The sequence below is a fragment of the Leptidea sinapis genome, chromosome Z (assembly GCF_905404315.1).
Source record: "Leptidea sinapis chromosome Z, ilLepSina1.1, whole genome shotgun sequence".
In the NCBI taxonomy this organism is placed as follows: domain Eukaryota; kingdom Metazoa; phylum Arthropoda; class Insecta; order Lepidoptera; family Pieridae; genus Leptidea; species Leptidea sinapis.
In genome coordinates this window covers 16,480,640-16,504,684 of record NC_066312.1, presented here as the reverse complement: position 1 = coordinate 16,504,684, position 24,045 = coordinate 16,480,640, and the positions used below count along the sequence as shown (strand labels likewise).

The 24,045-nt window shown below is 32.6% G+C and overlaps 2 protein-coding genes across 3 annotated transcripts in view; one reads left to right on the top strand and one right to left on the bottom strand.

Moving 5' to 3' along the window:
- Positions 1 to 24,045, bottom strand: part of LOC126978740 (UNC93-like protein) — a 97,540-nt gene that overhangs the window by 37,786 nt on the left and 35,709 nt on the right. Inside the window, exon 2 of one of the 2 annotated variants that reach the window (XM_050827786.1) lies at positions 1,072 to 1,156. The exons of the other annotated variant lie outside the window; for it this stretch is intronic. The gene's annotated coding sequence lies outside the window, so the exon portion shown is untranslated. The remainder of the gene's footprint in view (positions 1 to 1,071; positions 1,157 to 24,045) is intronic. 2 annotated transcript variants of the gene reach the window in all.
- LOC126978946 (histone-lysine N-methyltransferase SETMAR-like) lies at positions 8,077 to 8,730 on the top strand. The gene has a single exon (XM_050828074.1). The coding sequence runs from the start codon at positions 8,077 to 8,079 to the stop codon at positions 8,728 to 8,730; it is 654 nt and encodes a 217-aa protein (XP_050684031.1).

Here is a 24,045-nt window from a genome sequence, read left to right as displayed (position 1 = left end):
CCAAAAGATGGACGGGCGATCTGTTCAAGATCGCCGGAATAGGTTGGATGAGGGCAGCGCAGGACCGATCATCATGGCGATCTTAGGGGGAGGCCTTTGTCCAGCAGTGGACGTCTTCCGGCTGAAATGATATTGATGATGATGACGGCCCTTTGGTAAAGTTATGCTCTATTTTTAAGGTAACCATATCGTATCGTCCTGGAAACACCATACAAGGAAGCTCATTACATACTTTGGTTGTACGTTATGATATTTCCGTTAAACCCATTCTATAGAGGAACGCCACACGTCCAGATGGGTGGGGTATATGACAGCTCCTTTACAGTTTCTCTAAGACTTGTTTTCACATATTTATACATTTGTTATAATTAGCACATATGTATTTACTGTTGATAATTAGGGAATAAAATTGTGGTTCAATAGCTCAATAAATTAGATAAAAAAAAATGTATCTATCATTATAGTGAGTCCATATATTTTGGTCGCAATCAACAAATCCGTTTAATGTTAGTTTTCCAAGGCGATCACTTAGCATTACAATCGTTTTTAATAATCAGAGTTCGGTTTGAACAGCGATACATTATTTGAACATTCGAACGAGCAGCGTAGCCAATAGCACGGCCGTGAATGTACGCAAAGCGATACTAATCGATGTACACAGTACACTCAAACACGTATTTAGTATACGTAAGTAGGACCGGAATAAATTACGAACTCTATATGCTTTTTACAACATTTTTTGTCGAGGAGAACGAGTCGTTCACTCTTCCTGAAACACTACCTTACGATATCGACTGTGAACGTCATCAAAGCGTGAGTGAATTAAACCCACTTCGATTGTCAACTCAATCACTCTGACCATTCCAATGTTACATTATTTATCGATACACGGCCCTTGCAAACTAAACATACCGCGAAGTCTTTATCTGTCATATAATAATAATAAACCTTATTATATTGGATAAATTATAATGTAATTTGAATCAAAATTGTGTTCTTCAATTAAAATTATTTAGTATTCATATGTTATGGTAACGCATTGTCGTATTTGTGTGGAAAGCAAATACATACTACGTGTTTACTGGTGTCGTCGCTTGGAAGAAACCCCGCTGAATAGTTGCGGGGACCCGGTGAATGGCAGGCCAGGCCTCGTAAGCTACAATATAAACAAATCTATAAGAATTTGATCTATTTCAACTAATCACGAACAATAGCATCGCCGATGTTCATTCGCTTCGCAATAATTATCGCCAGCTGGAAGTTTAAAGACTATTCGACGAATGCCTTCATTATTAAATTTTATCGATATTCACACATTCTGGCACTTCACTAAGTCCTGAGTATTCGTTGCGATTAAAATAATATTATATATGAATATATCACAAACGTTACATTTCCACATGTACATCAACAGAAAACATATCGATTCGTTAAACGCAACTATTACTATCACTGCTTATCACATTGGAAATGACAAATGAATCCTCCATACAGACTCATGGACAAATAAATCGATTTCGAATATATACCACAAAGTGAATTGCCAGTATTATATTTAAAACTAACAGTTTTAAAACAGGTGATGTGATATCTAGACTTATTATTAATAATTGGAACAACTATTAACTATTTTTCATAATAGATGGTTGTTTTAATTATGTTGTATGTAATGTCTAGGATTCTGAATGTCATATTTAAATATTATTTAATACAAAAATATATACAGATCTTGAGCGGTTTCTTTAAATTAGAGGAGAATTATAACAGAACTTTAACGAAGGAGTTTACTCACCGCTCAAAATGCTTGCTAGCACCCACAGCTCTTTTAATATATTACTAAACTGTTATATATTACTAAATTACTTATGTATATTTTCCTATCTAATTACCGTTTTTAGTAAATATGGTTGAATAGACTAAATAATATTTATTTACATATAAGTTGATCAAGACATAAGTAATGAGCACACACAATTTATTTGGTATAGTAAATTATACATAATTATTGTAATTTTTTACAACTGACTGTTGTTTGCTTGTTAGGATACAAAGGTAAGGCCAAAGGTAATAAAAGATAATTATAATAAAATTGTACTGTCATCATGGACGCGTGTGCAAATTTTTAAGTAAATTGGACGACATTAGATGAAAAAAAAAAACGTTCTCGGAGTCAGTTACCTACAAAAATATATACAGTAGAGCTTAGCGAAAAACATATAAAATATTGGTGTTTGAATCCACTAAAGGCCTAGGTAAATTAAAAGTCGTCAAGTTATAGTAAAATACAAATTAATATTAATCAGAGTCATTGAAGTAAATCTACTTTTGGTTATCTAAGCAGGCAGTTTATATGAATAAAGTATATTCAAAGATACAAAATGCAGTATGTTTGAGTTGAAACAAAACTCATGTGAGAATTCTTAATATGTATGAGCTTGGTGTATACGATTGCTGGATAAGGTCGGTCTTTAGCTCCGCGTGAACACACCCAAGGTCGTGGTCGTAATTTTTTCATCGAGAGCCTTACAACCGGATTGATGATACTCCATCAACATTACGTCATCCATTCAACTTTAATTTCATGCTTAGTTCATTATGATAGTTGGTGGAAAAACCTCTTAAATGTCGGAGAGCTTTCAAACACTGGCGTTGTTAATATTCTATACACGTTTAAAAGAACCAGTTCCAATATTATCCTCATACTAATTTTTAATTGATAGCATTTCTAATTGATTGATCAATTGTACGTTCTCCTGCTATTCCATAAAAAGCATATATGTATACCTGTATATACATACAAAAATAAGCGAATTATAAAAAAGCATGTATTAACGCATCCAAAAAAGACTTAATTATTCTGACAATTAATAACCAACGACATAATCAACGTAATTTTCGAGAAACATCAAGCCATCGAACATTATGTCATGCTAAATGTCCTAGTTTCATTAAGTATCTACAGATCATTAGTTGAATAATACAAATAAATAAAATGTTACTACGTATTAATACTAACAAACTGTAACCATATACTTACACGTTTTGTTACATTTTTCTCATTAATGGGCAAGGACATGTGTAGACTGCGAGTCTGGGCATACCGTAAATAAAACGTTATTTGAACCCTTGATATGAACTTTAGCTGAACGAACTTGTAGGACGACTTTACGCGAGGAAAATTAAATCAAAAATATTTTATACTGTGGCCACGTCATTCAAACCTAAGAAAAACAATTTGAATAAACAATTCTGATATAGTATGTTTCTTTTATCAAATATTGATATTACAACTACGTAATTAAACAATGTTATTAATGTTGCTTATAAATTTCATTGTTATTTGTACATCTTCGCTAAGAGTTGTTAATTATAAAACCTAAATGTGAAAATAGTGTGTGTGTGTGTTCGTAGAAAATAGAATAAGTTTATATTCGTGCTCAAAATGCTTTGCCTAAAGCATCGAATGGAAACTTGGACATGTGTCAATGCTGTGTGTATATATAACTCAAACTTAACTATTATGGATATCAAAAAACAAGAAACTGATATCGAAAGTACGTCACCATATCAGTAAAATGACATCAATAACTTTTTAAAAGTCAAGCGAGAAGTATCCAAAGAATTGTATTGAGCACTCCCTTAGTAGAAAGGTCACTGTATCGCACAATAAGGACGTCACTTCAAAAACAAAATAATGTGCTTACTAAGAAATTATTCAATTAAAAGACTTATTACTTTGTTAGGATAATAGACAGTTTTCTTTAAATCAGTACTAAGCTAAAATAACTTTTTAAAATAAGGAATTTTTCTACTAATTTCATACTAAATATAAGGAAGTGTTTACTTAAAAAAATGGATACTTCACTTTTGATTTTTAAAAAGTTATTGATATTATTTTACTGAAACGTACCTTCGATATCAGTTAAAACTTAACCAGTGGGAGGCTCCTTTGCCCACACTGGCTCGAAATTTTTGGCCATTCAAGAATCCGGAGCGGTACTGCAATGTAATGGGCAGGCCGTATCAATTACCATCAGCTAAAAGTCCTGTTCGTCTCGTTCCGTATTTTCATATTAAAAATATCAGTTAAAAGTTTTTTGATAATCTGTAATGGTTACGAAATAATCGGCTAGTCACACTTAACGTAATCGTTAATGTAATCATCCTGTATACAAGAAGGTAATTTCATTTCAAGCTAGGGCTTGTTAGGTATAAACAATTAAATTTTTCAACGGATATATGATTAAGTTCTAGAATTTAATTAGGCTCAAACAAGCAGATGTTATCATACAATAATATGCACGGAACGATTGCGGAAAACTCAGTAATAATGGACGAACATGACGCTGGCTGCATCTGTGATAGAGCATCTCGAGACGATTTATGACAATGCTGAGTTCCGCTTCTTACGTATATTAAACGCAAAACTTATGTTTGTTTCAATTATATATTTATTGCTAGATATATCCGCGATCTCCACATTCTATATCAATAATCCCGCATCGACTTAGAATCTCAATTACCATTAAACAAATTACCACTAATACAGAAGTTATGTCATGATTAGCAACAAGTAAAATAAAAATAAATAAAATAAATAAGTCAATTCAGTACAGCGCCTTATTAAATTGTTTTCATTCTTGTAATCGTAAAAATTAAATTGTTTTCATTATTGTAAATAAGTGTAAAAAATAATTACCTACCTGAAAACAAAAAAAAATCTCTAATAGTAAATATAAGGGGATGTCTCCGCGTGTTTCTTAAGCCCTACCCATTCTCTATTTACTGATATTATAAGTGATAAATTAATTATTGCACGTTGGATTTTGTTAAATTTTCTTCCCGCATGAACGTTACCAAAAGTGATCGCCACAACTTTATATTTTGCCGTTTAATAAATCTAACCATAATGTGTCTGTCTACGGGATGTATCTTATAAAATACAATAAACATCAGATATACGAGGGGCGGTCAAAAAGTTCGCGGAATGGCGGGGTTGGCGGGGGTGAGGTCGCTCCTCCAGGTAGCCGCTACTTGAGTAACTCATAATTACTATATATGCCAATTTCTAGCCTAATTGGGTCATTAGCTTTCGAGTTACAAACGAGTGAACAAGTAAATCGGGAACAAACTAGCCACTATGGAGAAAATTGAACATCGCGCCGTCGTAAAGTTCCTCACCAAACAAGGAAAAACGCCTCAAACTATTTTGCAAGAGATGTTAGCTGTTTACGGAGACTCTGCTCCTGGTAAAACCATGATTTACAAATGGCACGGCCTTTTCAAGCAAGGAAGGGAGTCAATTGAAGATGATCCTCGACCTGGACGGCCCATTGAGGCCACTACGCCGGAAATCATTGAAAAAGTTGAAAAACTTGTATTGGAAGACGGAAGGTTGAAGAAGAAACAACTTGCAGCATCAGTTGGAGTATCAGAAACCACAATTTTAAATATTCTTCATCAACATCTTGGCATGAGTAAAGTGTGTTCAAGGTGGGTCCCGAGAATGCTCACGCCGCTGCAAAAACGTGAGCGCGTCAACTGTTCCCGCGAGTATTTGGACCGCTGTGGAGAAGTTAGGGAAGAAATTATGGCCCGAATTGTAACCGGTGATGAAACTTGGGTTCACCACTATGAGCCTGAGTCAAAGCAGGAGTCGATGCAGTGGCACAAAAAAGGCACACCACCCCCAAAAAAATTTAAAGTGTCGCAATCGGCCGGAAAGATCATGGCGACTATTTTTTGGGATACTGAAGGTATTCTTTTGATCGATTATAAAGAACGTGGTGTTTCTATAACGGGAGAGTACTACGCTTCCCTATTGGACCGATTAAAAGAAGCTATTAAAGAAAAAAGAAGAGGAAAACTGACAAAAGGTGTACTCCTTTTGCACGACAACGCGCCCGTTCACACGAGTCATGTTGCGACGGCTGCCATTCATCGATGCGGTTTTGAACAACTACGCCATCCACCCTACAGTCCAGACCTGGCCCCTAGCGATTTTTATTTATTCCCAAAGATGAAGAAAGAGCTGCGTGGAAAAAAATTTAGAGACGATGATGAAGTCAAGTCGGCGATTTCGGCGTATTTTGACGCCCAAGACAAAACCTATTTTTTCGACGGTATTAATAAGTTATATGCCAGATCCCAAAAATGTATTCGTGTTAAGGGGGAATATATTGAAAAGGAAAAATAACATAATGTATCATTTCATCTTTTTTCCCAGTCATTCCGCGAACTTTTTGACCTCCCCTCGTATTAACAGAATGCCGATAAATTAATATATTAAAATGTCTGCCATGTAAATGATTTTTTTTATAAATGCTATATTATCTCATTGGATTGCACGGGTTTGTGTCTGAGTCTTACTCGATTATTAGTGATTTTCTATTAAACATATTCATCTGGATAATTTCATCACCCCAAACCGAAAACTTAATATAGGATCGAATTTGGTTGATATTAATAAAAATATATTTTATTGTAAATTGTAACTTCTTCGATGGGATTTATTATACACGTTCCAAACATCTGGATCACTAGAAATAAAACTACAAACGCCTTAGCATCATTTCTATAAATTTCTACCTTTTTCGGGACGATTCGTGAAAATTTATAAGAAGAGAAAAAACAAAAAAAAAATAAAGGAACAATAGCATTATCTACAATTTAATGTAGCTTCATTTAAAATATCACATTTTACCTAATACACAGTATGATAACAGATAATTATGTAGGCGGACATTAAAGAAGTTAATTTAATTTATGCTATAACAAAATCAAATAAAAATGCAGCAGTTTAATTCATAATATGTAAGTAAACTTAAGGTTTAAATTTGGCGTTGCGTATTTCAATATTTAAGAATGTAATTGTATATTGCTGTTTCATGCTTATTCATTAAATAGTATTTTGTTTTCGAACTAATCATAACTATGCGAGTGTACATTCGGTAGGGGATACAATATTTGCGACACGTCACCAATATTTTTCACTGACGTTTGCAACACCAGAGGGATCACAGGAGCGGGTACGGACTTTCTTATGGATTCCCCTTTCGTATTCATTCCATTGTTTGGTTAAACGTGGAAAAGGGTCCCTTGAAATCCAAAATCGTCACACATCCAGATGGTGAGTAAAATTAAGTTTATGGTGTGTGTAAACGATGGTGCTCCACGTGGTCAATGGGTTAAAAATGGCACAATGAAGCGACCTCTCAACGCCAATCAATCTAGACTTGCATAGAATACTAGATCTGAAGAGACTATTTTGAATAAATATGACTTATTGATTCAGTAATTTTGTTGTATTCTTACTTGTATTACCTACATGTAATATGGGCATAGTATGGGTTGGCTTTAGCAAACGCCAGACTTATTGATGGAGACGCGACGATCGATTCGAATCATTCGAGACGTTACCAACTTAACGACGTTAATCTCAGTCAAAAAATCCATTATTTTAATTAACCACCATTGAAAATGCTGCACTTCATATTAATAATGATAATGTACCCAATTATTTATATGTTGAAACATTATACGATGACCAACGGATATGAATTGTTTTCGAAGCATACAATAACGTTTTTAAATTATTTCTAAGTTAACAAAGAATACATTCATTCTTACTAATTGTAGTTTAATTATTTTTATGTTTTATACCCGAGCATTCTTCAATGGTAATTATCGTGGTGGTTTGTAAATATATACGGTTTTATACTGATTACTTGATCTCGTTATAATAAACAGTTATTTACTATAATTCTTATGAGTACCAAAAAAAATAGCCTTATCTTAATACGAGGTTTGTTCAAAAAGTAACGAGAATTTTTAAATTTCGCGGGGTTGGAGAGTCCGCCTGTATAAAAAAAATTATTATTATGTTAGTACACATGCCCCTGAAGTACGATAAAATTTTCAGCAATATTCATTGCTTACTTTTTTAGTGGCAGCCGCTAACGTTAGACGTGTTTTACGAGCTCGGCGATTTTCGTTTGTGAAAAAATAATGGATCAAAGAATTTGTATTCAATTTTGCGTAAAAAATGAAATAAAGTGTAGAGAAGTTATTATAGCTATGAGTAAAGCAAGGATTTACGAGTGGTATAAGCGTTTCCAAGATGGCCGCGTAAACATTGAAGATGACGAACGACCCGGACGCCCAAGCACATCAACAACCGATGAAAACGTGAAAAAAGTGAAAGAAATGGTTATGAATGATTGCCGAGTCGCAATCAAAGAAGTCGCTGATGATGTTGGCATATCAGTTGGCTCATGCCATGAAATTTTTTCGGTTGTATTGGGTATGAAACGTGTGGCAGCAAAATTCGTTCCAAAATTGTTAAATTTCGAACAAAAACAGCGGCGAGTGGAAGTTGCTCAGGAGTTGCTAAATGAAGTTACTAACGATGCAGAACTACTAAAACGTGTTATAACAGGTGACGAAACATGGGTTTACGGATATGATGTCGAAACTAAGGCTAAATCGTCCCAGTGGAGGCATTCTGGATCGCCAAGACCGAAAAAGGCTCGACAGGTGCGGTCGAATGTGAAGGTTATGCTCACTGTGTTCTTCGATTTTAACGGCATAGTACATAAAGAATTCTTCACACAAGGTCAAACAATCAATAAGGAGTACTATCTACAAGTTCAACGCCGTTTGCGTGATGCAATCCGAAAAAAAACGCCCGGATTTGTGGCAAAACAATTCATGGCTTTTGCACCACGATAATGCACCTGCTCACTTCATTGCTTGTTCGTGAATTTTTGGCCAAAAACAAAACTGTAACGATGCCTCAGCCTCCATATTCGCCAAATATGGCTCCATATGACTTTTTTCTACTTCCAAAAATAAAGAGAACATTAAAAGGCCGTTGTTTTACAAGCATAGATGACATTAAAAGCGAATCGCTGAAAGAGCTAAAAGCTATTACAAAGATCGAGTTTCAAAAGTGTTTCGAGGATTGGAAAAAGCGTTGGCACAACTGTATTATTTACTTTGAAGGGGACAAAATAGATATTGATGAATAAATAAAGATTTTTTTCATAAAACAATAATTCTCGTTATTTTTTGAACACACCTCGTATATATAAACTAGCTGACCCAGCAAACGTTGTATTGCTGATATTAAAATCGCGATATAAAAGTAACTGTTGTTGGTGGGTGATGATAGATGGGTGAAAATTTGAAGTTGTATGTATTTTTTAATGCTGACTCATAATCAAACAAATTTAAAAAAAATGTTAAACAAAATAAAATCGTGTGGACCACCCTTAGGGGGATGAAAAATAGATGTTATCCGATTCTCAGACCTACCCAATATGCACTCAAAATTTCATGAGAATCGGTCAAGCCGTTTCGGAGGAGTTCAATGTTTAACACCATGACACGAGAATTTTATATATTAGAAAGATTACGTGACACGTTGTTTGTCCGCGATGGACTCCTGAACTAATGAATGGATTTTAATGGGAATCACTTCATGGAGTGCAGTTTAGTCCAACTTGAGAGATAGGATGGTTTTTATTTCGATTTGAGACCCATAATTATTTTTATTTCCAATATTTGTTTTGTATGGACATATTTTCTATGAGAGAATTTATTGATGCACGGTTTGACAGTTTTGCTGTGAAACAACTTCATTACAACATTTTGGGATAAATAATAAAAAAAGTCTTTAATTTATGATGTACAGAACAACATATGTCGGGTCAGCTAGTTTAATATATTTTTGCTACTTATTGGTTCACAGTTTCAATGTTCGTAAATTATTAAACCTAAGTATGATTGAATCTCAACTGAAGTGGATTCATATATGTATGTTGAAAATACAGACCGAAAGTATTTTAATATGTATAGGATTTGTATTTTACATTTTTTTTTTGGAAATAAGGGTCGAGCCGAGCAGTATGTTCAGCCGATGGTAATTGATACACCCTGCCCATTTCAATGCAGTGCCGCTCAGGATTCTTGAAATATCCAATAAATAAAATATCCTTGAGACAAAGATGTCAAATCTTATTTGCCCAATAATTTCAGCTACGGCTCTCTTGGGACCGAAACACAGTAATGCTTACACATTACTCCTTCTCGGCAGAATTAGGCACCGTTGTCGTATCCTTTATTTAGCCGGCCTCCTGTGCAAAGGAGCATCCCACTGGTATTCAGTCGATAAGATATAATAACTGTTGTAGTAGAAAGAACAACTAGTAAATGTTGTATCGAAATTCGAGGCCGAATAATAATAGTTATGGATAAATATTACAGCCGAAAGTTTGTTCATCACGGAAATCACTTCAAACTAATCTAAATAATTCAAACAGTAACTCAAAATTTTTTCGTTAAAGAGGTATATCAATATACTCATTAGAATCAAATTATTATAATAAAAATAGTTCATTCGTTTACTCTTGTTTCGTTGTTTCGGGCGTTAACATAATTATCATGCAAAATTTATATAATTGAACGATATTAGCGGGGATTATAATGTGCTGATTTATTTTAACGCTGTTTGGCATAAGCGTGGGTTATCGCTACAGATGATGGTAATAATGCATTTGTTTTGTAGTAGTAGCAATCTATATATATAAAAGAAAGTCGTGTTAGTTACACTATTTATAACTCAAGAATGGTTTTACCGATATGGCTGAAAATTTAAAGCTTAGAGCCAGGAGACGGACATAGGATATAATAAGTCATAAAATATCAAAAAAATTACGAAATAAAAATTATTATAATAATATTTATTTTCTGATACATTTTGTATGGATTGACATTTTGATGACATCTCGAGAATAGAAAGAATTCAATAAAGTTTTTTGTTAGTTTCACGCTACATGAGTTATAAAATACAACTGTAAGTGCACGTCATGTTATTCAAGTTGACCGTTTGGTGTGTTTGTTTAAGTTTCTATTAGCTTATTGCGTCGATATTATCATTAACAATGTCACGACCAAGACGATCAAATTATTCCCGACAAAGACGTAATGCAACTAGGATTCGAAATATTGCGAATGAAAGGACTGAAGAAGAACAAGAAATTGCAGGTGAAAAGAACCGCGTTAGTATGGATCGTCTTCGTGCTATGAATTACAAGAGCAAAGCGTAGCAGCCCGTAAAACGGATCGGCTGGCAATACGAAATCGTCCAGTAAAACCTCAGAGATCAACAACTTATAGATAATTTACGACGCACAAGAAGAAGTTTATGAAGTACAGATTTGAATCGAGCAGCGTTTCGATACGATTGCTGTACTTATACTGTACTGTAGTACTGCTTGCATACTAGCTTTCGCATTGGGCCGATGGACGTTGTTTGCGAGTATTCTGCGGAGAAACGCAAGAATTGTGCTGCCATGTTCTAGAAAACACTCAAAAATACAATGTTTGTTTCCGAATGACCTCATTTGGGGCAGACATCTAAGAACGAGGATTTAATCCGACATTCAAGGTAAATTTTATATATTATTTATTTACATACTTACACACAATACAGTAAAAGAATAACATACGTACTATACTTATTCCTATGTATTGTGTATGCTAATTCTAAAGTGTTTATAAATCAGTAATACGGGTTTTGCTTTTGACATTGTAGATATAAGGACAGCTTCACCATCGTATTGGATCACTGTAACCTCTCGAAGATGCACAGCTGAAATTTTTACAATTATACTTCATTGGCAACATGGACAAATAACTTGATCGATGTGAAGAGATCAATGCAGCAATGAAAATAGCAATTCTTCAGATCTGCAGCAACTACTTAATGAACATTTTGCATGACGAGTTAGCCCGCAAATCTTTAATTTCCGATCCGTCTCGCATTCGCCCCTTCAAATTTGATAGGAATATTCTTTTCATCGAGTAGAGGTCAGCTAAGAACGGATTTTCCAAAATTCCATCTGCAAGAGTTTTTTTTATTATGAACAGAACAACGTCTGTTGGGTCAGCTAGTAATATTATATTTGTTAATTCGTCAAGATTCTATTCGTATATATCCTAATAGTATGTAAATGTTGACAAAAGTATATCACTGGCAATAACTTATTTGTATCACATTATTTTTAAATAGACTCTGTTTCTAGCGTTGTTGTCTAAAATTATTATATAATGTTATTTTTAAATTTGAACAAAATATAAATGAGTGTATCAGGTGGTCAGGTCTTCGGAGCTGATTTGTTTCAGTGATCTCCTTAGATTAATACGTAAACCGAAAACTTTAAACCCCTTTAAAAAACACGATAGGTTGAATGTGAAATTCATTCAGTCAAAGTTTATACGGAGAAAAAGTGCATAAAGTTTTTTTTATTTTTGCATAAAATGTCTTATAAATAGATACAATAATTTAATTAAAATAAACGTGCTTGAATGACACACACATACATTATAGATTCTTTTGGGTTTCTATACATTATAGAATCTATAATATAGAGTATAGTATTTGACAAACAAACCCTAATATATTCAAACTTAAAATTGTATTAGTAATTGTATATATAATGAAACTTAATAGGTTATGTAACTGTTAGTATATACCGTTCTATATTTACCATTATTCTATTTATAGTCAGCGGTTCGTTTAAAGGGAATCGCGTTATTTTTAATTGGTCCCCAAGCTGATGAATCAAAAATGACGTAATTGTGTTATTAATGATCATTATTGCAATCGCCTAATTGTTATGGTCATTTACAAGATCCGTCATCGGTTACAAGTTTAATTGGTATGCTCAAAATTCCCGCGATTTAAAATCTAATTGTCTTCTCAATTAATGTGTTGAGTTGTTGTTTACGATTTTATTTCACGATTATTACAGAACATTCGGCGTACAGTAAAGTATTCGCTTATTTAATACCATGATGACTAAAGATTTAAATAAAGATTTCAAATACTAATCGCTTCGTAAAAATCCAAGTAACAAAAGATTGTTGTTGGATGGTTATATGGCAAGCTAAATAATGAATAGAAACTGATGGCATCTTAATGGTACTGTAATTGCTGAGGTTATTAACAAAGACGACTTCCATGCAGGCAACAGTAAGCGGAAAACATTATGTCCATCAAAATTTTTTTAACTACCCAATATTTATATTCATTCAGTTTCCGCTTTTTTGTACAAGAACATAAAAACTCTTATGATAGATTATCGACCCAAAATTCTGAAATAGTAACCGGTGATGATTTTATTGCTTTTACAGTACAAGCACATGGTGTAAATTAGCTTTGTGTGCTGGTCACGAAATAAACTCCAGTTGGTACTATTATTATTATTAGGGCAGCTAATTATTTCTATCTCACGGTTCCTAAAACTTTGAGTTCCTGCAAAACGCAATCCACCTAACACTTTCTTCACGATATTGCTGGTTCGCCATGCAGGTTCGTGCATTCGGGATTGAGTTCATATTTTTACCTCCTTCCTGGTATCACCTTAAATTCTTCTGAGGATTTACCCTTTAAAAAGCATCGGAATTTTCTTATCTATCTGGCCTCAGTAGAGTAATAAGTAATATAACAATAGTTAAAAGTGGCTATCACAATAGATCACATTGGTCTCAGTGAAAGAGGGCTGCACTATACTAAAGCCGCCTTACAAACCATAACCATACTTACTTATGTTCCTGTAACTCGTAACTGGGGCATTCCAGCCCGATCAGCCCTGAGCATCTCTCTTGATTTCACTCCAGGTGTTTCCAAACACTTTGCCTTCATCAATGACAGTCCGTCGTCGTGGTATCAGACTGAGGATTGCTTAGCTATGGTTGGATGCCTTCCATCCAGCATGCATTTGCTTATCAACTACAATGAGCTGCATTTCAACATTTTGAACTCAAAATTCTGTACTGCAATTGTGTTTTCACCTTTTCTCGGAAAGTCGCAGTAACCCAGAAGTTTTACTAGCTACGGCGTTCTTTACACAAAAAAACAGAAACGGTTTTGTTCATGTCTACTGATAATGTCTACTAACTGCTGATAGACCCCAACAACATGCTCTGCATTGCAAGCGGTCAAATAATTTGAGCTGATATTAGGATTAAATTGTAATATTTTGATTAAATATATTGGTAGGTATAGTTAGTTAATTTTTAAAATAAACTGTCTGTTACCAGCGAATTCATCCACGTTGAAATTACGTTTTTAATAAATAATATCCTATATGTTAATACAGCTAACAATCTATGTGTGACTCAAATTCCACTGATATCCATTCAAGCGGTTTTCGCGTAAATGAGTAACGACCAAATTGACAAACTTTCGAATTTGTAAATTGTAATTGTAATTTGTAATTTGTATAGATCTTTCTATCTAACAAGTTAGGTTTTCTAGATCTAAGATCTATTAATTCCTACACATTCAATTATTTGTATTACCAATGACCATCGCTCAAGTATTTACAAGGTCAACGTGTACATTTTTGATCTTAGAACACTTATGTCAGGTATTTGATTTGTATATGATTTTTTATAATCTGTTACCTCTGTTCTTATTTGAAATTATTTAGGAATATCAACATTATACCGTTATTTTTCATAGTTATCAGTTACATAACATAATAGATTTTATTTATAATAATAGTTATTTAAGGATAAACCTGAGCTTTAATACTTAATATCATCCGCAACATATAAAATATTGAACTAAATTATTCTATTAACTAAATTGCGACCAAACACGTCACAATAATTTGTCAAAGGCGAACTCGATCGGACGCGACCAGTTAAAACCGAATGTGGCAAATAAAAGAAAACAGTTCATCGGAGAAAGTAAATGTGAAATCATTGTAAACGAGACGCGTACGTACAAACAAACTAAGTTTAGCTAAAGGACGCTGCGGCGCACGAAATTATTGTTGTAAATAATATAAGCTTGGACGACCAATATCATTTGTACATTAATTGAAACAAAACCAAGGTGACCCAGCAAAATTTCAATATCAGTGACGAAATCATATTTTTCAATATTTATTCATAAGAGTCATTCTATCTGGTTGGGTAATTTTTGTGATTTCTGGCTTAGGACCATATACATAAACATGACTTTTTGAAATAACAATTTAATTTTATGTTATTTTATTGTTATCTGTTAGTAAATAAATACCTCATGATATCTAGAGCAATCCAACGGGATTGACAGAAAATTTAAATGAGGTCGACTAAGTATATCCTAAATTTAAGGATTTGTGTGATTCCACCTTAACCATCAATATATTAATTATAGTTTTGAAATTGCGTTTCTTATTTCTGTCTAAGAATATAATTATACATTTTTATTTACAATGTTTTGCTACATTTTTGGCAACGCGTCGCCTCAATTTAACATACGTCATATCAGGGTTTATTCGATGTAAATAAAACTGCGCAGTATTCTAATGAAATCGAGAGACTAGTTCCAACGTTGCATAATACTCGTATGAAACGATTCGCAAATCGTTGGACTACTGATACAAGCTCTCAATTTGTCAGACGACCGGTGTCTTGTATTGGCGACATAAGGCCGTGTGCAAGTAGAAAGCAGGTAGCCGATGTACAAGTACCTACTGGTGCATTTTGGAACTGATATCACAAGTCGATGTATAAGTAGATTTTTGATGTTGTTAATTCAAAGTTCTCTTAGTAAATTAGTTTTTCAAATAATATTGATTTTTCTTGCCTTTTATTTTATTTGAATTATGGCTTATGAGAATCATTTGACTTGTCTGTCTTGCGTCGTTCTTTTTAGGGTTGTATGCAAATGGCAAAAAACGGAACCCTTATAGATAGTCATCTCTGTCTGTCTGTCTGTGTGTTCGTCAGTATGTCACAGCCACTTTTTCCGAAACTAAAAGAACCTATACGTTGAAACTTGGTTAGTAGATGTATTCTGTGAACTGCATTAAGACGTTCACACAAAAATAGAAAGAAAAACACGACAACATACAAGTGAAACTCTAATTTTTTTTCGATCAAACCTGTATACATGTATCTATGGATTGGTCTTCAAAAATGAAATTGAGGTTTCTAATATATTTTTTTCTAAACTGACAAATTGGTAAAATGTGTGTCCACCCCTGTAACTTCTAAAATAGAGAATGGTGAATGATGTACACACACTATGCAAACTTCCACCGAAAATTAATTTGAACGATATATATATATATATATATATATAGTAAGTAGTTTTATTTTAATACGTCATAAATCGTTACAACGAACTACAAGAACATTAATATTATGTTATGCTGCTACGAAACTCTTCATGCTCGAATCCGACTCGCACTTGGCCGCTTTTAATTGATATCTACTATTTATTCTGTTCATGACAGCCCTATAATAATTTATGAATGTTGTTATGATGTGACCTCCGTGTCAGTCTAACATCAGAGTCTCCATTAGAATAAGAGAATGTAATATACAATACTTCTATTCCTTGCTAAGCAACAACAAAGAACAGCAGTCATGTGAGCTGTGTTAGCTTTTTACAATAATTCAGACTTCGAAATAAGAAAGTGACTTCATTTAATCCCTTTAAAATGAAAACCTTACCTTCAGATATGAAATTTGGTGAATTATATAGTTCCTATAATTGATTGATTGATTGTAAATGGGTGGTAGTTTTTGACTTTCAATAAGTGATATCACATCCTATTTTGAATAGACATATTTGAATTTGAACAACTTTTCCAAGCACTATTTTTAACCATAAACAACTTGATATAGATGAGCAAGTTATGAATGTGCAATGAATGACAATAATTAAAAAAATTGTGAATTAGCAAGAAACAAGAAAATGTTTTTTTTAATTATCAATATCAGGATTGTGAAGTGACAGACAAAACCATATTAAAACAGACTTCAAATATATAAGATTAAAACGAGGTAAATACAAAAAATATTTGGAAAACGGTTGACCGTAATCCCTGCAACTTCCCGCTAATTCCATACCTAAATGCTTTAATGGCGATTTTGAACTAAAACATATAATTTCTAAACGCCCACAGACATCCAAACACACATATTTATATACAGACGTACGGACACCACCGTGGGAATAGTCAGGGAAGCTTACTAAGACCTTAAAACGTCGAGATCTGATGAAATCTCGGTTTTCGAAAAACGGGGTAAATCGAATAACTTCCCAATTTTTTCGAAAATTTTCAATATTCTTAGCGGGAAGTTAACAACGACATTCCCAGGCATATCCCTCTCTAAACTTCTGGTTCATTCTGATGTTGGTGCGAATAGTTCTGCAGTAACAAAAAGACATTCTCGGAGGGGAGAATGCGGACGGCGGGAGCAGTACGCCATGTTCGGGCATTTCTGTTCCTGCGCAATGAGATGCGCGTGGTACTGAGCAAACAAGAAACTTATCGAGCTGTATACTAAACAAAAAAACATAGTACTTTACATCCTCACATTTTTTACTTGTTAAAATATTTAATAAAACCGAATGCCTGTCTTAATAATGAAAACAACCTTATCACTGTTTAAAATACTTTAAACGTTTTAGTGGTTACTTTATAAGATCAGGGTAGAAAAAAAAAACTATATCATCTACCCATAACTTCCTAATTACCATTTTAAATAATATAAATATTATGTATAACGGAGTAATTTTAAGATCTTCATAATTATGCACTTAATAATTAAATATATTTGTAAAGTAACTAAATATGTATCAGGTTACTAATTTTAAAAGTTACATTCAACATTAAGTTGTAATAATTTATGTTTTATTTATTTTTTTATTATCAATACATGCACTATCTACGCATACCTATGTTAAAACGTTATAATTCTACACGTTTTTCTAACTGTTTGGAAAAATAACACGAATAAATGATGTGAGCTATCACAGAATGCGGGAGTGTCACGTACTTATCAGTTTTTTTTTTCTAGCATTGAATTATACATGTACTATATCTAGTTATAGTAACATTACCAATAGCTTGCGTCACTAAATAAATATTGTTTTCGAATGATTTAAGTATATCAAACATTTCGTCAGACACTCGCTGCCCTTCTAATTTTAAATCATCGCTGTACTGAAGATGCAAGAGTGTTATATTATGTTACTATTATAATAATAACATCGATACGTAGTAACTTTTATACGAATACACATTTATCTACAGAGCGATTTTCAATGTACTTTTTCCATACGCAGCTAAACTGCGAAAATGACCTATCGTCGTGTTTGTATCGATATAATATGTATATACACGTAAACAGGGTGTCCCAAAGTTATGGGACATGAAGGGAAAGTACCTTAAATTAGAATTACTTAAGAAGAGTTATTAGTTTTTGGCCATTCTTTCGATTGGCATCATAAGATTAGGGGTGTTTTTTTTTACATTTAAGTCGGTTCGATTCCCAAACGAGGCAAGTAATTTTTAGAAAATCTTTGAATGCAGAATTACTAACTTTTAAAAATAACATAAAGTCTTCTTTCAGTAAAATAGCCTATCTTCGATATTTAAGGTACTTTCCTATCATGTCCCATAACTTTGGGACATCCTGTATATTTACGTACGTAAAAGCATGTATATCCACTTTAAATTTTTAAAGTGGGTTTACATGCTTTTTTTAATGCAACGTTACTGTCATTCCTCTAATGAGCAGGCATTATAAAGGTATTCATTGACTTTTGAGTTTGACTTGTAAGCAGTAGGTATGTCAGACAAAGATGGCGTATCACGGATAGGCATTGGACAAAAAAGATCCGAAAAGATTGTTCGTGGCAATAACAATGGCCCATTACAAACAATAAATAACTCTAAACATTATCCCCGTTATTCATATTAGTCCGCTAACTTTAAACAGCCGCTTAGGAGTTGTTTTTTCTCATTCTGACTTAGGTCAATAGAAGAAGACAGAGTGAGAATTAGCAATGCTTTAAGTTAGCAGACTATTATGAATAAGGGGGTATAACTATATGTTCAACGAGTGTTTGGCAAGTTTATAGCAAGAGTGGGATGCGTTTGTATGTTTATAACCTAGGCATCATGGTTTTGAAGACAGATAAAACATTACAACTCCTAAAATGTTTAATATCCCACACTACAATGTTTATAATGGCTTACATTTTTACTGATAGACAAGTGAAAGCTCTTATTTGAGTACATAAGTACACATTAAAGTCAAAGTCAAACATATAATGATGCAAGGTGATAATGCAAGAATGAGATCCTGAGCATGCTGGCTGGGTGTCTGGATTGCTCAATTAACAAGCATTGGCGTTCAGTGCACCAGGAGGCTAATAGGAAATAAATAGACCTAAATACAGAATTGTATTTTAATTTATTTAATTTTAAATTTAATTGTATTATATAATTTTACTTTATACATATATTATTGTAATTTTAACTGGGTGCATACCTTTTAATAAAGATATATTATTATTATTATACTGCTTCCGCCATACTCGGTCAGGTGATATAAAAGTACCACTGCAAAATCAAAATTATTGTGAATCATCGGAAAGACGGTTTATACGAGTTTTACAATCTATGTGTATCTAGGCGCGCTGAGCACTTAATTTTGTGCTAGAGTCGACTGATTGGCGACTATAAGTAAGAGTAAAATTTTGCATTGTCAACTTGCCCAGATAAAATCTTTAGGGGTTTTTAGATGTAGAAATTTTATTGTATGCTTTGTTTTGAATAATAAATGGAAAAAAATTATATAAACAATTATAAAATATATTTTTAATAATTTCACATGCAAATGACTATTCTATGTATCCTATGTACCATAGAAAAGCACAGATATTCTTTTATACATTGCCATTATTTATTAAATCGATCATTAAAGGAACATAGATGAAAATTATATTCAACAGTTCATCAGTTTGAAATATATCAGGTTAAGATTGCTGTGAGTGCTTGGAAGTAATACAAATTAAAAGCGTTACATATTAATAATTTTAGCAACAGTAATAATTTGGTTTTATCAAATTTCTATTCAAGGCATTCTTGCCTTAATTTCAATAATTACGTAATTTATATAAACATTTGTAATTATATATGGTTTTACAACAAAACACACCGCCAGAATAATATAAAAATATACGTATTAAAATTATTTATATTTTATTTAAATTAAACAATAAAAAATATTATTATGTATTAGTATAATAAAGTATTTTTTGTGTGTTATATTTGGATATCTAATCTTAAAATACAAAAAGCAACTGAATAAATATTAAGTGCCTTTCATTTTGTTTTAATGCAATGTAAAATTCATTAAGTAAAATAATGGTATTTTGACATAACAAACAGACAATTTAATTTAATTTATATTCATAATTGCTTAGTTTCTAAATCAATTAAATCTAAATTATTATATTAATAAAATAATAAAATAGGACCAACAGATGAACGTGAAATTTTACACCGTTACTTTTATATGGAGAAGAAATTTTAAGGCTATTTTTATATAAAATGCCTGATACATTAAATTAATTAAAATAAATATAACGCATACTACTGCTTGAATGGCACACAACAGACACACATACACACACACACAGATTATAGAGGTATATTTTTGGTGAGAAATAATCTCTAATAAAGACAATCTTTTAATTCAATGAATTATGGTCGAATGTCGACCTCTGAGCGACCACTAAATATATAAAACTGTAATAGTTGGAAAATTCAAAAGATGTTCTAGTTACTGGAAAATGGAGCACTTTACTTGACATTCATATTTTTTTGTTATGACTATAACAAATCAGGTACAAGTTCTAGAACAAAATACTAAAAATAGTTTGGTATGCATAATTTATGAAGGACATTAAACATAGCATTGTTTTTACTTATTCATTTATCTGCTAGATTTCACAGATACTCGGCCAAGGTTTACTTGAACTGAAACACACCCGTACGCCGATTATCGCGACAATATATAAAATCCATTATATTTACAAATATTTATGAAAGAAATATAATTTTATAAAGTAATACTAAATATATTTTTATAATAAAATTTAAGAAAACGTTTTGTGGAGTATTTATTATCCTTGGCTATTTTCCCTACACCAAATTGTTTTCAAATAAGATCAATATATTTATTATCTCTCGGTATCACTTTTCTTATATTCTTGTTTTTGTTAATGGTAGAGCACTTCTAAAATGCGAAACTTGTATGAAAATCCGACAAAAATTTGCGAAAAAAAATAACAGTCTGATACAGAATATTCCATTCCTAATCAGTTCCCAAGCTTTTGTTAGGATTAGGTAACATTTCCTGTGTACGGAACCCTGATTTTTGCAATTTTTTACTGTCTGTTTGTGAAGCCTATTATTAAGCGTTCGAGTCTAGAAATATTTTTTTTATAATTGAATTGTTACTCTATTATCATTCGCAATTGTCATCGCTTGGAAGAATTACATAATTATCATGTCGGATTACGTAACATCAAAGCAGTTTACATAAAACAATTTAAACAAGCAAACTATTATATAGCAGCCCAACCCTATACCATCAACAAGCCACTATCACATTATACGAAATAATAAATGGGTACTAACATTTATATGGATGTAAGTGTCTATTGTCTCTAGTCAGGGTGTCATAATATGGTTTAGGGCTTACCTACCGCTGAGATAAATTAGTTTTCAGCTTCGAGAACGGCCTTTACCACAAGATTTGTTACTTTAGTAACACCCAGGATCAACTTTAAAAGTTCTTGGGTCAAATTCAAATATTTTTATTCAAAATAAGATATGATATCACTTATTAAATCAAAAACTACCACCCATGCGAAAAGGTATGCCTCAGACCTGAGAAGAACGGGCGCGGGAAAAACTCAGCGGGCTTCTTTTAATTTATAAAGATATATGTAAAATTGAACAATAAAATTTATTATTTTATAGCCTGAGGCGGTCGCTCTATTTCCCTACTATGGTATCATTAAAAAAGTAATTTATGTTTTAGTAACCTCTACCACACAAACGGTTTCAGAAAATGTTTTGGGAGCTCTTTGTATTAGCGATTACAACGCCCCACAAAAGACTTAGACTTAGCCGAGTAGTAAGCATTATAAGATTATGTCAGTTCAGAGCTATATAAGTTAACAAGCGAAAATAGGACACATGCTGAATGATATGATAAAAGACTCTAGTAATGTTAACTGAATAAAGTACTAAGTATTCAAAGCTTCTAAAACAATAACTAATGCTAAACGTACTTAACACTGTACTTTTACTATGGAGATATTTCTATAAACATATCTTTTTTTTTATGCAACTTAACATTTTAATTAATTATAATTTTTTCTCACGTCTTGATTAAGTGTACTCTTTCTCTTTTTATGTAAGCCTAAATTTCCCAGCAAAATGACCATTTTAATAATAAATAGAAACTAAAAACCTGCTTACTGCTTACTGCTTAAAATTAGTTCTGTTAAATAAGGCTTTTGAAAAGGTAAATTATTTTCGAACAGAAAAAGATAACAGTAACATATAAATATCATAACCCCGACCTACAACGAGCATGCCACACACTTGTAACTGTTTAAGTAATTAACCAGCACAGATAACATTTTTAAATAACTCCGTTTTCCTTTTGTCGATAGCTCGTTTCAAATATTTTTTATCGGTAACTAGTGATACGCTTGGTTTGTACTTGTAACTGGCAGTTATAACCGAACCCAAAATAATAAGACTTCATACAGACACATACATTTATATGAGACAGTTTTGATTTTATTAGCCTGAATAATTGTACCACTTCATAGTAGATATACTTCAGGCTAATAAATTTTATCAAGAAAAGGTAATTAAATAAATTAATATTTGACGTACTCTCGTGAAGTTAGTACATAGTTCAAATAATAATACGAATTTGAATAATATTTTTAAAATGAATAAAATATTAATAATTAATTATTTAAGCTGCGGCCATTTTGATTGAAAATTTGTGACGCAGTAGAAAATAACTACTAGGGCGTCTGAACAATGAAGAACTTAAAAATAAAACTTCGAGACAATTAAATATTTTTAAGTATTGGAAACAGAACTATATTGTTTCGTTAGATGGAGGGACTGACAAACAGACGCGATCAGGAAAACGATTCATATTGCAAGTTTAGTAGTCACAGTGATTGTTAATTATAATTAATTAGGTAATGGACTCGTCCCGAGTATGATAACGTTGCTTGACATATTTATTTAGTACGATAGTAACAATACAAATTATCTTTCGTGATTGTTTCCGCCGAGTCGATGCACTTTAGCATTATTAGCTTCTCAAGATGTTGTCCGCGTAGACGTTCTCAATTCAAATTCAAATATTTTATTCAAAATAGGTTATGATATCGCATATTGAAAGTCAAAGACTACCAGCCATTTGAAAAGTATGCCTCAGACCTGAGACGAAAGGGCGCAAAAAACTCAGCGGGCTTCCTTTTTTTATATTTTTTTTATGGCAGGTATTGTATGATAGTAATTGATATGCCCTGCCCATAACAATGCAGTTCTTACATTTTTTTTTAATTTGGTAATACATTTGTTTTGAACTTTTTCTGCGATGTTGTTGTAAAAGCATATACATCGTCCCACAGAAAAGTTATTAAAAATATATAAAGCAGCGAAACTGCGTAGTACTTGTGTCTAGCGTGACAATATGTAACCTATATGTTGTCCCAAACTCTTGTTCGCATTCATGCAAATTAGAATTCTCTGTAATCAGTAGATTTTTTGTTTTGCCCTTATATACCTACATACAGACAAAAATATTTTGTTTGTAGAACACACACACCAAGTATTCTCTTGAAAAACTTTTCAATAGATAATAATATGGGTCAAAGTATGAAATTGCCGTTTTATTTTAGTAGATACTTCGAATTGACATATAACCTTCATGGTTTGAGATTTTGAGTGAAACTTTCTTTACATCGTACTTATGTAGTTCTCCTTTTAAAAATGTACAATATTTGATTATCGACTTTCATTTGTTTTTTTTATTCAGCTTAGACAAGAAAGATGGATACTTCAAAAATTCGAGTGATTTTTGAAAACATGTTCCGCGGAACGAACGTGGCAGTAACAGCTAACAATATCAATGTTG

Excerpts from the sequence above, each read along its gene's own strand:
- LOC126978946 (XM_050828074.1), top strand. The coding sequence starts at position 8,077 with ATGAGTAAAGCAAGGATTTACGAGTGGTATAAGCGTTTCCAAGATGGC.